The 16,811-nt window shown below is 33.8% G+C and overlaps 1 protein-coding gene across 2 annotated transcripts in view; it reads left to right on the forward strand.

Annotated features, from left to right (window-relative positions):
- Window positions 1-16,811, forward strand: part of Gart (trifunctional purine biosynthetic protein adenosine-3 Gart) — a 270,858-nt gene that overhangs the window by 125,647 nt on the left and 128,400 nt on the right. For both annotated transcript variants that reach the window (XM_090408017.1, XM_090408026.1), the window contains exons 10-11: window positions 3,029-3,197; window positions 8,193-8,409. In XM_090408017.1, coding sequence (XP_090264143.1) covers window positions 3,029-3,197; window positions 8,193-8,409 — 386 coding nt within the window. The remainder of the gene's footprint in view (window positions 1-3,028; window positions 3,198-8,192; window positions 8,410-16,811) is intronic.

Genomic DNA, 16,811 nt, shown 5'->3' on the forward strand with positions numbered 1-16,811 from the left:
CCTTTAAAGCCTTCATAGCTCAGTTAATATCAACCATGTCCTTTGTTAGGGAAAAAAAACCTGGGTTCAAATATCATTAAGGATGCAGAGAACCTTTATAAGGACTTTACACCAAGAGTGAGTTAGTTGAGGATGGTTAAGTTTTACCTTTCAGAAACACAGGGTTTTCATTCCACAAAGCAGGTATGCCAGATAGAAGAACACATGTAATTAACAGACATTGTACATTGCCTTATAGCTTTAATTGCATGTGTTCTTCTGTCACCACTTTGCTTTGTAGGGAGCCTGAAGTGGCCCCCACTTCAGATTGTGATCCCATTGATCTCACCTCAACACACTCAAAAGTAATGGGATCATAAATGGCCAGCTTTTGATGGCTAGCAAAGTCTGTGACAGATTTTGCTAGCCACACTAATTTAGTGTGGTTAGCAAAGGCTATGGAATAGTTTTGGAGAAACGTGTGGTTACTGAATATTTCCAATATTGTGTCTGACATTTGATCGTGCTTCTATAGAGGGGGACTTCTTACTAAGTTACCATCTTATGGTCATCCTCCTGGCATTTGTGATTGGATTGAAAGCTTTCTTTCATGAAGAATGGTTTCCTCTCATTAGATTTTTCCATCAATGTTGGAGTATTGAATGGCTCTGTGCTTGCATCTACTTTCTTACTTCTACACATCAGTGCTTTTCATCTTTAACTTCAAATCCAGTCCATGGTTTTGATGATGATAGTATCTTCATTCTTCTTCATAATTTGAGAAGCCTTGTCATATTCAAATGATTCAACCTTCAAGATCTCCTCCAATAAAACTGTTGTCTTAAACAATGATCTCCTCACCATTCTCAAGTGGAGGTGAAGATAATCTAGTGCAGGGGTCGCCAAACTTCTTTGACCGTCGACCCCTTCAAGAGTTTCTTGATGTTTTATCGACCCCCTCTATTTTACTATTACGTAATTATAATATGACAAGCGAAAAAGACGCTTATGTGAGTTTTTAGATTGTTTATTTTATAGTTACGGTGTTTATTGTATGTATAATATAGTATATATTATTATATTACTATTACTGTCACTAGTAATATCACTGGTATTACTAGTGATATTAATATACTGGTATTAATAAACTACTGGTATTAATATCACTGGTATTACTACCAGCCCTTCTCAATTCTTCAGTATAGAGAAGTTTAGTTTGTGAATGAATAATGATTGAATTATAATATGTATGTTGATGAATTTTAGAACATTAAGGCTCACTTGTATGTCAATGGCAAAAATGAGACTGAAATTGAATACATGTAAGTATAAGTAAATAAGCGACCGTGCACATGTTGCCATCTCGCTCCTGCCACGCCGGCCGAGCCAGAACCACACACACACACACACATCCATTTATTGGTAAATACGTCATTTTGGCCTACTTGATTGGCCTTCGTAACTATTTTCATGACCTTGCTCCATCTTACAGGTCCCATTCATGTCACTGTTCCCACGATTCACTCTTAATTGCGTTGTCATTCAGGATGGAGGTAATCCAAGTTAACCGAATTAAATATTACCCGTACAATGATGTCTTATATTTTTCTATTGCCCCCCCCCCAATCGACCCCAACAATGTTATATTGACCCCCAGGGGTCGATATCGACCACTTTGGCGACCACTGATCTAGTGAATAACAGTGTTAGAAAAAAAACACCGTTCTGTCTTATTTCCCAGAAAAAAGATCTTATTTTACCCTCTCTTACTTTTGATAATGTTCCAATTTCCAGTCAAAATCAGTTTTCTCTTCTTGGATTGACTTTCACATCTAACTTATTCTGGCACAGCCTACTCATTATATCATATCCAAAGCTTCTTCAGTTTCCCAAAAACTTGGTATTTTTTTGTTCAAAATACTGTTTCTTTCCTGCTCAACTACTAACATTTTATAAATCCCAAATCCACCTGATCTTAAAATATTGTTCTCACATTTTGGGATGTTGTACCCAGAATCTCCCTAAAAATTCCTCATTGTATGCAGGTCCTAGTTTGTTTAATAAATGAAGAATGAAGGCAGTCTGTTTAATAAATGAAGTCCCTCCCCACATACACATGCACACACTTCTTGTAGTCACTTTTTCATAGATGCACAGTTTCTGCATTGTCTTTTTTTTTAATACTTACATGGTGGGGTGCTCTTTCCTTCCTTGCCTAACCAAACTAGTTGCTGCCATTCCTTCACTTTCTTCAATCATGTAAGAACATAAGCAGCCACTGTTCAACATCTGCATGGTTTTACTCTTAATGCATCAAATGATATTATCTTCATTCATTCCATCTATCTGTTTTCATTGGATCAGGCTTTCCCATTTAATGTTAACAATGGATGCAACCAACTTACAAGAAACTTGCTAACAGATTTTTCCTTCTTTCTCTCTAACCGCTTCTCCACACATAGAGAAATGGCTAGTATACAAAATATATATATCTTACTTTATATATATAATACTTCAATATACAAAATGCATAACACCATATACACAATGCGTTATGCATTTTTTATATTGTCTCAATGGATGGTCTTTCTGCCGTGGTATGTACAGTTTTATTGAGGATGCATTAATATAGCTGCTACATTCACAGGTATTTTATTTCTCTAAGAGTTCACTTTGTAGAGAATCAGGTTTTGTAGATGCACTTATCTTGATCTTGGTGGTTAATTGGCTGTTCTAAATGTTTTGAATATTTTACATGTTTGTGCAGGATAGTTGGAATCAGTACGGAGACAATAATTTACATACATAGTTTTTATATATGGCATTTAATAGGGAGTCATGATTAAGTCAATGTTTTTTTTACACTCATGTGCATTTATTTAACTGTGTCTAGTAATGCATAAATAATGTAAGAGAAAAGAATCAGGGAATCTCAAGCTTTATTAGGTATTTGTTATATTTCATTATACTATAGTTTTTAAATCTTTATATTTTATTCTTTTAAGTTGTAATATTTTAAATCTCATAAAACTTATTTTGTTTAAAACAGGCAATTTTGCCTTTGCTGTCATCTGATCTCTATGAAATTATGTTGGCTTGTGTGGATGGTGACTTAGAACAAAAGGTGCTTGTTTGGAAAGAAAGAAAGTTTTCTTTAGGAGTGGTTTTAGTTAGTGGTGGATATCCAGGAAGTTATCCAAAGGGGATGAAAATATCAGGTTAGTTTTTATATTTAAATATGCATTTTTATGGAAATAAATTAGATGGTAGGGGTATTTAATTCTATTATTATCTAATAGAATTAAATGGTATGGGTGTGTTATGTCTTAATGAACAGTCAATTTTTTTTCTAATTAGTCATTCCTTTGTTGATGCAGTCAGCATGGGTAGATGCTATATTTGAATAGCATCTACCCATATTCAAATACGTGAATATACTTAGTTAATGATATTACTGTCTCATGAAATAGATATATCAGCTCACATACTTGTTAAGGCTTGATAACATATGCAAATTCCTCATGTCTTACAGCCTTGTGCATGTATATACAGATTTATCAGTTATCCAGCCTTTGAATGAATGAATCTCTAGTTAAGTGACTCTTGAATGGGTTAGTGTGTCAACTGACTTCTGATATAGCTGTGTATTTGTACCTTCAGTTATCCAGCTGGCATACTTCTCTCCTACTCTGGGTGGATAATTGAGAGATTACTGTATTATAAATAAGTAACAACAGATCACAGGAATATCTGCTGTTTGTTATTTTTATTTCATGTGGCCTCTATTTCATGGTGTTTTTCCCTCTCCATGATTCCGACAAACTTTTCCAGATTTTGCGAGTGTAAAAAACACCTGGAAAAGTAAAAGAAGTTAAAGAGGGGGGGGGAACACTTTGCACATTTTCCATAGTATTGCTTAGCTTCAAAGGCTAGAAAACTGTTCTAATTAAAACTGAATACTTAGCTACCATACAGTGGCCAAAATCTTATTTCTATCAACAAGAGTGTTAAGACGAATCCTTAACCAATGCAGTGGAAGGATTTTCACCTAACCTCATTTCCACTAACTTAGAAATAGATAGCAAAGTATCAGTTCAAATGAGCAGGTGATATTTCCCTTGACAAAGATTGATTCAATGGCTTCATAAAGGAGGTACTTAATATCAACCATATTTAAACAGTGAACATGTACATAGGAGATGCTCAATGAACATGTATTTTGCAATACTGTTGATTTTCTTAGATAATTGTTGAATGGACATGATAATCTGCTAAATAGATGCGTTTGTTCTAAACATTAAATTATGATAGTATTTCAGTTCCTTGCGCAGGTATTTCTCAACAGATTACAGAAGTGTTCATCAATTTTATTATTTTATTATTATTATTCCATGGTGTTATTACACCAGATCATAGAGGTCAAATCCATGTATTTTATACAGCACCTTTTCTGGGTTGTTATAAAGTTCACATTGAGAAATATTCATACAAGTTAGTAAATGTAGTGGTGATGCTTGCTTGATGTTACAGATTTTGCAGATGGGGGAAGACTTATGCCATTGCTAAACTTGATTGGTCTTGTGTGACCAGTCTTGAGGCAAGAGATCATGGTAATGGCACAGTGATTAAACTTGGAGTTGATGGTAGCTCCTGGTTTTTCTGCTGAATACCAGTGGTGAGTCATGTCCTGGAGAATCATTATTTTTACGTTTTCTTTTTGAGTAGTTTTAAAAAAGATCAAAATCTGTGGTATCACTTGATGTTGTAGCCATTTTTGCTATGTCTGCAATTTCATTTCCCTTTAAACCCACATGGGATGGAATCCATTGGAAAATTATTTCGGAATCCTTATGTAGTTTGTTTATGTTTTTTGATATATCTCTAAGTGTTTCTTGGTGGCTTTTGTAGCAGTTCTTAATAACATTAAGGGCTGCTAATGAATCTGAAAAATATAAATTCCTTTGGGTTTTGTTTATCAAAATGTTGCAGCACTGTGTTAATGGCTATTAATTCTACATGGTATGAGTTGCACCCTATACTGTTGGTTGTTTTTAGTTCTATATTTTGAGAGCCATAGATGAGTACACCACTCCCAGAATTGCCATTTGGGTTTTTGCAGCCATCTGTGTAGAACTTTATTGAGTCAGGTTTATTTTTCATTATTTTTGAAAGAGCTAATGATCTCAAGATTTCAGGGTTTTCTAGGATTTTTTTCTCATGTTTCCCTATTTCAAAATTAACTATTTTTCCTGTCTTGATTTGGAAGAAATTCTAGGTAGTTGACTGTTTTATTTGGATAATCCAAGAAAATTTTATTTTCCATAATTTCATGCATTGTTGATTTTTCTTTATTGTTTGTTGGTTGCCGCTTTTTAAAAAGTTCACTTGTTCTAAGATGTGCAGGGGTGGCTCTTTTTCCTACAAATTTCTTGCCATCTAATTTTTAAAGGAACAAGGTTGGATTCCAATTCTGCTATTTTTCCAGGAGTTGTGTTCCTTAGTCCACATATGATTCTAGCTGCATTTTTCTGAATTTTTAAGCTTGTCTAAACTGGTTTGTGATGTCTGCATCCAGATGGGTGAAACATATTCCATTATGATCGGATAATAGAGGTGTATGTGACTTTTAAGGTTTTAGCATCGACTACCCACTCTGTACTAGAGATACTTTTCATGATATTTAGTATTCTTTTTGCTCTGACTGCAACATTGTTGATATGTTTATTGAAGTTTTGTGAAGTTTAGATCCAGAGTAACTCCAAGGTATTTGGGGTTTTCATTAAATGTAATTAGTTGATTGTTTAGCTTAATCTTTGGTCTCCACTTTCTGAGATGGTTACTAATGGTAAATACACAAATTTTTGTGATTTTTTGGTTTTCCTAATATGTAAATAAACTTTCAATGGCTTTGTTTTAAGTGACCTGCTGTTTTTGAGTATTTGTGAGGTGAGAATAGGACCAAATCACCAGCAAACATAACTATCTTTGTTTATTTATATTTTTGTCTAAGTCATTTAAGTAGATGAAAAAAAGGAGTAGGCTCAAAATGCTGCTTTGAGGGAGTCCATGTCTCATTTTCACTTTCTTGGAAAAGGTATTATTTATTCTAACCTGAATTGTTCTATTTCTTAGAAAGAGTCATAAATCCAGTTTAGAACCTTCCCTTCTATTCCAATATGGCAATGTTTGGAAAAGAGTTTCTGTCTCCACACTTTGTCAATTGGCATTGCTAAAATCTATAAAAGCTGCAATGGGGGATTTGGTAGGTTTGATCTGGAAGTTATCTTGAATTATTGACTGGGTTAAGTAGAAAAGTTGATCAGTTGTTGAGTGATTTCTTCTAAAGGCAGCCTGAAAATGTGGTAATATATTATTTTTGTTTACATAGTAATTCAAACTTTGGAGTATCATTTTTTCCATCAATTTGCCTGGAATTGAAGTCAGTGAAATTGGTTGATAACTTCCTGGTTGGTCTTGAGGTTTGTTAGGCTTTAAGATTGGTATGCTGTGGCTGTTTTCCAGTTTTTTGGAGCTTTTCCTTGTTTTAGGCTATTGTATAGGCGAAATAACCAATCTAGGGCTAGGGGAGGAAGTTGCTTGATCATAATTCCTTCTATGTTATCTGGTCCACATGATTTATTTATATCTAGTCTCTCCAAGGCATCTCTCAATTCAGAGATTGTAAATGGATCCCAGAATAATTTGTTTTTATATTTTGGGGAATTTGCAGTGTTTTTCTGCTGTCAAGCCTGTTTTAATATTTGATGGTCTTGTCTTTGTTAGTATTCAGCTCTAGTTTGCTTATATTTTGAAAATGATAGGCCAAGGTATTTGCGATCTCCCTGTCTCCAATTTTGATATTTCTGATATTTCCATCTGGGTCTTTTAGCGTGTTAGTCTCACTTGCCTCTGGTAGGTCTCTTTGTAAATTAGCAGTCATTTTGGTAAATTATGGAAAAATTCTTGCCACCTAGTTCTTGGTAATATATTATATTTTTATTTAATTTCTGCATTTGTGTTATTGTATTCGATCCTGGTTTCTGGAGAGCTTCCAATTTTTAAGATCTTATGTAATTCATTTCTTTTAGTTATTTTACTGGCAAGTTCTTGGTGAACCTTTGTGTAGTTTTAAATAACTTTTCTCCTGTAGCCCTTTGGGATACTTTTCTTTGCTGCATTTAGGATAGTATTCTTCCAAGTTATGTAGTCTTTGTTTAGGTCATCATGGTGTGATCTTTCAGCATTTTGTTTACTTCTTTTGTTTTAATAATAATTTTAGTGGATTTCAACTAATATGAGACTCATATTCAGTCTAAAGAGGTATTAACAGTGTACAAAATCATTTCGTATATTGTTTTCATATATTTTTATATATGAAAACAATATTTTATAAAAACATATTTTCATATAAGTTTTAAAAGAGGTATACCGTGAGTAGACATATCGATAACTAATAACGGAAAACTCACGTACAAAGATTATTTAATAGTATAATTTTCACCTGTGTGTCACAGGCATATTCAGTACATTTCAAGCTCAAATTAAACAATAACTTACAATTCCAAAAAGTGCCACCTAAGTAGCTGGAACCACCAGCTACTTAGCAAAATTTATACTATTAAATAATCTTTGTATGTGAGTTTTCTGTTATTAGTTTTGTATCGATATTTTCATGTTTTTATAAAATTTCCAAGTTGCTCAAAAACTCGTATATGGGAACTGTGTATCATTGTAAATGTAAAAGTTATGTTTACAAGAGTTAAATGAACATAAAGTTTCAACAATAAAATCAGAACTTGCATGCACTGTCATCCATAAAAGATGAGAAACATTTTAAAGAAGCATCCAAAGCTTTATAAGTAATTTTAATTTTAATTACTTCATTTCATTTCATAAAATTTGGGCAATTAATAATTAATATTTTATCTCATCACTTAGTTTCATTGACATTATGGCTTCAATCCTATTTCACAAGTATATTGCGTACCATTTAGAAAATTTCATGTGGTGTTATTATAATTAATTTCTTGAAAATGTTAGCAAAGTGGATGATATATTGGAAATAAGTTATTTTCTATTCAGTGCATACTTCAGTGTCTGCAAAATAATCCCTTTTCTTAATGGTTTGCATTGCTTTACGTCTGAGATGTTAAAGGTATACTATTTTTGACATTGTCATTTTTTAATTTTTTTTATTTATTTATTTATTTTAGGCCTGGATCAAGTACAGGATTTGGGTGTGTTATTGTTTCATGCAGGCACTAGTATGAAAGGTTCTGATGTTGTAACTTCTGGTGGAAGAGTTGTAGCAGTAGTGGCAGTTGAAGATGATCTCCATTTGACAGCAAATAAAGCACAAAAAGGGGCTGCTCTTGTAAAGTTTGAAGGAGCATTTTACCGTCAAGATATAGCTCACAAAGGAATCAAAAGGTTAACTTCTATTTAATTTGTGCATATTATGGATTAACTTTATCATTATTTTTTTTACATGTGATATTATTTCGTTTATTAAGTAATTTCTAGGCAAATTGACATCTTTCTATATTCTATTTAAATTTAAAAAAAAAAATAAAAATTCCCGTCATATTTTTGGCTAGTTGGGTTACTGTGTTTTGTATGGGTTCAGTTTTAAGCAACAAATTGTAATATTTTAATTTTGATTTATTTTAATTTAATATATTTTAATTTAATTTTAATAAACATGTGGTCACAAAACTGGAATAATTTGATTGAACTTCTTTACCACAGAAACCTCTGCATGATTAAATTGTAATATTGTTTTTTCACAGTAATGTGATGTCTGTAGAATTTTCTTGATATAAATGAAAAAAATTGCTGTTTGTTAAATATTTTCTGTTTTGTGTAACATTTCTTTGGGTCTTGCAACTAATCATTAACAACATGCAAAAAAATGCAGCTTGGGACATTTCCCAGTTATACAAGGTCCTTTTGTTTTTGTCAGGGTACCAGAGTGAAAAGTGAAAAGTCAGCTATTGGAACAAATCCTGGAATGTATCTGAACTCGACATCAAAAGAGTTCAAGGTTGGCATCGTCAACGTATGAATCAATGGAAAAGAAATGGTACTAGCAAAAGTATTTGATAAGTACCAGATTGACATAATAGGAGTTACCAAAACAAATAAGGCAAAAACAGATGAGATCTTGCTAAGCAACAAATCCAAGCTGTTATATTCAGGTAATAACATTCAGAGAAAAGGAGAAGCTGTAGTATTCAACACTAAATAAGAGGATAATCTTCTTGAATGACAGGCAATATCAACTAGAATGATGTTGGCAAATATCAGAATAGGGAACTGGACAATGTGACTTATTTGTACCTATGGTCCCACAGAAGGTTCTGCTGAAGAGGAAGTAGAGGAAAAATTCCAGGCACTAGAGAAGACACCTGACATAACAACAACAAAAAAAAACTGTTTTCCTTTTTTCTATATCTCCAACTGTTTACATATCTCCAACAAGGTGGTCCTTGTTGGAGATCTGAACAGCAGAGTAGCAAATAATTACCAGACATATATAAATGTTTTGGGAAAATGTGGAGAAAAGAGCAAAGCTAATAATAATAGTAAGCAACTGTTGATTTCTGTTCAGGACATAGACTTGTTATTACTAACCCCATGTTCCAACCAAAACAAATTCACATGGAGAGAAAATGCAAGAAATAAGAAAAGTCTCGTTGACTATCTTATTGTTGATAGCAATGTTTTCCTACTGGTTCAGGATACAAGAGTATACAGAGGATTGGAAACTGGAAGTTATCACCATTTAGTTTTGAGCAGGATAAAATTGGATTTTCTTATTGAAAAAATATGTGTAAGAAAGTAAAACTTGTGCAGCTTTCAGAGGTGAACTTCAGACTTAAATATACAAATATTCTTCAAGAAAATATGAAAAATTTGAAAACAGAAACCAAATCTTGGAGATTAGTGATGAATCCTGAAGAAAACATTAACTGATTCAGCCAAAGGGGGCATGTGGTGAGGTTGTTTGCAAGGATAGAAAAATCCATGGTGGAATCAGGAAGTTAAAGCAGTAGTGAAGGAATAGTAAAATGTGTATTGAATGCTCCATGTAAGTCAGTTTGTTTGTGCTCTTAGAGAATACACCTAAACCTCTTTTTTACGTGATAGATGCGTTCCTAAAAATTACGTGTAAACAGAATTCGCGTAAAAAAAAACTACTGACTCCATAGAAAAAGTGAAGATTGGTTCCAAACCTGAAATATAAGCAAAATAATGAACAAAACAAACATTAAATTCGTTAGGATCATAAGATTTTTATTTACATTTCATGGAGAACACACATACACATAATGAAATTTTAAAAAAAAAAACATATCCATTTCAGTTGTTTCCTAAGGATTCTATAAAAAAATTATGTTATTCGCTATCAGTTTCTGACAAATGCGAAAGTTTTCGTGAGACTAATATCATTAGAACTACTAGATATGGTATTATCGTCATCGACTTCCATCTCACCTTGTGGAATTCTTCTTGTCATGTGTCTTGAACAAAAGTACCACTGGTTACTTAAATATAAAGAGCTAATAAGCTTCATTTCGGCGATATAAACAATATTTTAAATTAAGGGGATATAAAATCCACATTGTTTTAAAACCGAATAAGAAACTCAAAGAGTGGAATCAGAGAGTTTCATGCCGAATATCGGCGATCACTAGCGTGAGCTAATGCAAGTGACCGTAGTACATAGTACAATACCGGAAAACTCGTTGCAAAGGTGGGGAAAGTTCAGATCACTATTCTTAGGTATTTTCCATAATGTAAAAACACATTTCCTAGGAAATGTATGCTGTTATTACATTATGGAGGGAGGTCACTACCCAGACCGGTTTCAGCCATTTTTGAGGCTTCATCAGTGAGTAGCTAGACCATAATACCAAAGTGCATAGCGAAAAGAACTTATATACTCTGCTATACGAGTTTCCAAAGATGTGCAACCATTAAGTTACTTAAATATAAAGAGCTAATAAGCTTCATTTCGGCGATATAAACAATATTTTAAATTAAGGGGATATAAAATCCACAGAGGTTCTTAAAGGTCAAAGCTGTATAACTGAGAGGAGACCTCCACATAGCCTTTAAAGGAATGCGGAGAACCGACCAGGGCTTCTGACCTATTGTCCAATCCTCGCCTTCTCGTGGTGCACCATGTTGGGTATCTACTTTGATACTAAACGAACGAGGATGGGCTGGCAATTTGGGATTTAGCCGACCAAATTGTATTCTTATTGGTTAAACCAAAATAAAATATTATGGTACAACATGACAAAATTTCATGCTGGCTGGGGCGTCGCCCGGTTAAACAAGGCCCTCGTTGTTTTCGCCAGGGAACCAGGGCGAACAGCGAAAAGTCAGCTACTGGAACAAATCTGAAAACAAACCCCAACTCAACATCACCAGAGTTAAAGATCAGTACTATCAACGTAAGAAGCCTGAATGGCAAAGAAATGGAGCTAGCTGAGGAATTAGATAAGTACCAGATCGACATAATAGGGGTGACTGAAACAAAAAAGACCAAAACTGGTGAGATCTTTCTGAGCAATAAATACAAAATGTTATATTCAGGCAATGACAATCAAGGAAAAGAAGGAGTAGCCATAGTATTCAACACAAAATACGAGGCTAATCTTCTAGAATGGCAGTCAGTCTCAAGTAGAGTAATGTGGGCAAATATGAGAATGGGGAACTGAACAATGAAACTTATTTGTGCCTATGGTCCCACAGAAGGTTCTACTAAGATAGAAGTGGAGGAATTTTTTGACGCTTTAGAAAAAGCAACTGACACAATGAAAAAGGAAAAGTTGGTCCTTGTTGGGGATCTAAATAGCAGAGTAGGAAATGATTGTGAGACATACAAAAATATTTTGGGAAAATTTGGTGAAAAGAGCAAAGCTAATAATAATGGCAAATATCTGTTGGATTTCTGCTCAGGACATGGACTGGTTATTACTAACACCATGTTCCAACATAAAAATGTGCACAAATTCACATGGAGAGAAGAGGCTAGGAATAAGAAAAGTCTCATTGATTATGTTATTGTTGATAGTGATGTTTTCTCCCTGGTGCAGGACACCAGAGTGTACAGAGGATTTGAAATTGGAAGTGATCACTATTTAGTCTTGAGCAAGATAAAATTGAATTTCATATTGAAAAGAATAACATGTAAGAAAGTTTTAAAGCAAATAAAGTTGAGCAGCTCTCAGATGTGAACTGTAGACTAAAATACAGAAATATTATTGAAAAGAAAATGAAAGAGTTTGAGAACAGGAATCAAGCCTTGGAGATTCAGTGGCAAACTCTGAAGAAAACATTGATTGATTCTGCCAGAGAGGCATGTGGTGAGGTTGTGTGCAAGGATAAAAAAATCAGAACTCCCTGGTGGACACAGGAAGTTAAAGAGGCAGTGAAGGAAAAGAAGAAAGCATATCAAAAGTTCCTGGCAAATAAGTCATCTTTTACTCTTACAGAATACACAGACAAATGTAAGAAAGCTAAACAGTGTGCAAAACTAGCTAAACAAAAGTCATGGGAGGATTTTGGCAAGAATATAGAAAATAAATATCAAGAAGGTGGCAAAATATTCTGGAGGTTGTTGAAGAAGCTTAGGAATGGAGGCAAGAGTGCTGTAAAAGGAATTAGAGATGATAAAGGTGACATGAAAACGGGAGAAAAAGATATCGTTGAAGTATGGAGTAATTACTTTGAAAAACTGCTAAATGAAACAAGCAGTGATGACAGCACAGTGGTAAAAAAACACTGACCAGGCATGCAGTCAGGAATACATATCCATACTTGAAGTAGAAAAAGCCATCAAAGGCTTGAAATGTGGAAAGGCAGCAGGAGTAGATGATATTCGACCAGAAATGCTGAAGTATGGTGGTATAAAAGCCTTACAGTGGCTGCACTGCATAGTTCAGAAAGCCTGGACAGAGGGATGAATTCCCGATGATTGGAGTAGAGCTCTCATTGTACCCATATATAAAAAGGGAAATAAAACTAAATGTGAGAATTACACAGGTATTTCTCTACTGAGTGTTCCTGGCAAGATCTATGCAAGTATACTTGAGAAACGGTTGAGAAGAATTGTGGAAGAAAAGCTTGGTGAAGAACAAACTGGATTCAGGCCAAATAGAGGCTGTCAGGATCAGATCTTCACTTTGCGACAAATAGTTGAGAAAACATGGGAATATAACAAAGATCTGTATTTAAGTTTTGTCGATTTGGAAAAGGCATATGACAAGGTGCCAAAAGAGAAGCTATTCAATACGCTGCAGTTATATGGTGTCCATGGGGCATTGTATCAAGCAATACTTAGTCTTTATTTGAGTTGTAAGTCAGCAGTTAGAATTGAAGGAAGTACACGAAGATGGTTTAATGTTAAATCTGGTGTGAGACAAGGATGTACATTATCCCCTCTGTTATTCATTATCTATATGGATCACATTATGAAGGAAAGTGGTATTAAAATGATATCAAAATTGGTGATGTTAATGTCAGCTATTTGCTTTATGCGGATGATGTTATACTTCTAAATAAATCCGCTACAAGTCTACAAGATTCTCTGACTAAATTGAATAGCTGTTGTAATAGATATGGTATGAAGGTCAGCAATAAAAAGACAAAGACAATGAAAATAGGCAGAATCATTGAAAATGTCAACTGTGTTGTGAATGGAGAACCTGTGGAACAAGTAAAACATTTCAGTTACTTAGGTACAATTTTTACTGAAGATCTTAAATTAAATATAGAAATAGACAACAGAATCAGCAAAGTTGGTATGGTGGGAAGTCAATTGAATAAATTCATATGGAATAAGAGAGAAATTAGTCAGAACACTAAATTAGCTGTATACAAGACAGTGTTCAAACCAGTTTTAACTTATGGATCTGAGAAGCTGGGTTAGAAGTAAAACACTTGACCAAAGACTAGAGACCGCAGATATGAGAGTCCTGAGAAAGATTCGAGGCGTGAACAGATGGCATCAATGGCAATATCATATTAAAAACGAGGATATTAGGAAAGAACTTGACATTGTCAGCATCCAGGAATGCGTTAGCAGAGCTAATCTCAGGTGGTATGGTCACTTAAATAGAATGGGAGAGGAAAGATTAGCAAAACAAGTGTTCTCTGCCAGGTTGGCAGGAAAACGACCCAGAGGAAGACCAAGATATAGGTGGATTGATACGGTACAAAGTGCCTTTGACGATAGAAATATAAGATCTGATAATGTTGGAGTCTTGACAAGTAACAGACTGATTTGGAGGAAAATTGTAGATAGGAAGTTAGTAATGATGTAAATTTTTCATGTAGTACTGTCATATCCTGTACACCCTTTGAGGGTACATGGCAGAAATTTGATGATGGTCAGTAGTTAGAATTGAAGGAAGTACAAGAAGATGGTTTGATGTTAAATTAGGTGTGAGAAATGGGTGCACATTATGATCACCATATTCATCACCTGTATGGATTTAAATCTGATAACAAAATTGGAGGTGTTAATATCAGCTTTTTACTTTATGCAGATATTGTTATTATTCTAAATCAATCTAGTGCAAGTCTGCAGGATTCCCTGACTAAACTGAATAACTGCTATGATAAATTTGGTGTGGGGAAAAAAAAAAAAAAAAAAAGACCAACACGGAAAAAATAGGCAGAATCATTGAAAATAACAACATGCTGAATGGCAAACCTATAGTAGAACAATTAAAATATTTGAGTTCTTTAGGCACAATTTTCAGTGAGATAGAAAATTAAATATGGAAATGGGCAACAGAATTAGTAAAGCTGTAATGGTAGGAAATCAACTGAATAAATTTATATGGAATAGAATAGAAATTAGTCAAAACACTAAACTAGCTGTATACAAGAAAGCGTGCAAACCAATATTAACTTATCGATCTGAGATCTGGATTAGAAATAATCCACTTAGATCAGAGACTGGACTACAGTTTTGAGAGTTCTGAGAAAGATTTGGGAAGCGAACAGATGGATCGGTGGTAATATCATATTAAAAATGAGGATATTAGAAAAAAGAGAACATGACATTGCTAACATTCAGAAATGTGTTACCAGAGTTAATCTCAGGTGGTATGGTCATTAAACAGAATAAGGAAGGGAATGTTAGCAAAGCTTAACTGTATCAATCTAGGTAGATTGATACAGTCTAATTATCTATAAGATTGATACCTTAGAAGACAGAAATATAAAACTGGATAATATTGAAGTTCTGACAGATAACAGATTAATTTTGAGGGGAATTATTGATAGGAAGTAAGTAATGTTGTAACTTTTTCACAAAGTACTATCATGATATCCTGTACACCCTCTGAAGTACATGTCAGGAATTTCATGACAATTGATGAAAATTGAAGATAAGGATATTCTAAATGTCTGTAGTAAGTACTCTGAAAAATATGTAAACAAACAAGCAGTGACAGAACAGTAGTAGAAAACTGTTTTGTACAGAAAACATTCAAGAGGAATGCAAACAGGAATATATATATATATATATATATATATATATTGATACAGAAAAAGCTATGAAAAGCTTGAAATGTGGAAAGGCATCTGGATTAGATGATATTTAACCAGAAATGCTCAAATAAGGAGGTATACAACTTTTCAAGTGGTTATGGTTACACTTCGATGGTCTAGTCAGAAAATTGGATTCCAGATAATTGGAGTAGAGCTGTCATAGTTCCCCATCTATAAAAAGGGGAATAAACCTGACTGTGAGATTAACAGAGGAATATTTTTAATAAATATTCCAGGTAAGACTGCAAGCATACACGAGAATGGGCTACAAAAAATTCTGGAAAAGGAAGACATGATTTTCACTTCTGTACTTAAGTTTTGTAGATCTGAAGAAGGCCTAAGACAAGGTACCTGTCGAAAAGTCTTTCAAAATGCTACAGTTATATGGAGTAAATGAAACATTGTACAAAGCAATACATAGTCTATATTTAAATTGTAAATCACAGTTAGAATTGAAGGAAATACAAGTAGACAGTTTGATATAAAATCTGTACACTATCTACACTCATATTCATTATTTATGTGAATCATCTTATGAAAGAAAGTGGTTTGAAACCTGATATTAGAATCAGATATCAAACTTACTTAGCTCTTTGCTTTATGTAGATGATGTTATACATCTTAAACATATCCACTGCAAGTCAGTGGGAATCTCTAATTAAATGGAATTATAGATGTAACAAATTTCACATGAAATCAGCAATAAAAAGACCAAAACTATGAACATAGGCAAGAACATAGAAAACCTCAGATTCATTTTCAATGGAGAATGTAGAGAACAAGTAAAATATTTTAGCTATTTAGGAACAGTTTGTAATGAAGATGGCAAGTTAAATATGGAAATAGATAACAGAATAAGAAAAAGTGGTACAGTGGGGAGCCAGCTTGATAAATTTTTATGGAATAAGAGATAACTTATCAAAAACACTAAACTAGAGAGTTCTAAGAAAAATTAGGGGCTTAACAAATGGCATCAATGGCAGAATCATATGAAAAAAGAAGATATTAGGAAAGAACGTGGTATTAGTATAATTCAAGAATGTGTGAGCAGGGCTTGTATAACATAGTATGGTTACTTAAGGAGATTGGGGGAAGAAAGGTTAACAAAACTGATTAAATCAAAGATGGCAATGCATATTTTATGTCATCTCTATAAAGAGAGATTTATTTATACTCCAATGTTTATTAATCATACAAGGGTTCAATTCCGATTAGTGCAATGATTTTAGCGATTTCTTTTAGAATCTGGAAAATTATCG

The sequence above is a fragment of the Typopeltis vanoorti genome, chromosome 2, assembly GCF_054136105.1.
Source record: "Typopeltis vanoorti isolate ZY-2024b chromosome 2, IOZ_Tvanoo_1.0, whole genome shotgun sequence".
In the NCBI taxonomy this organism is placed as follows: Eukaryota; Metazoa; Arthropoda; class Arachnida; order Uropygi; family Thelyphonidae; genus Typopeltis; species Typopeltis vanoorti.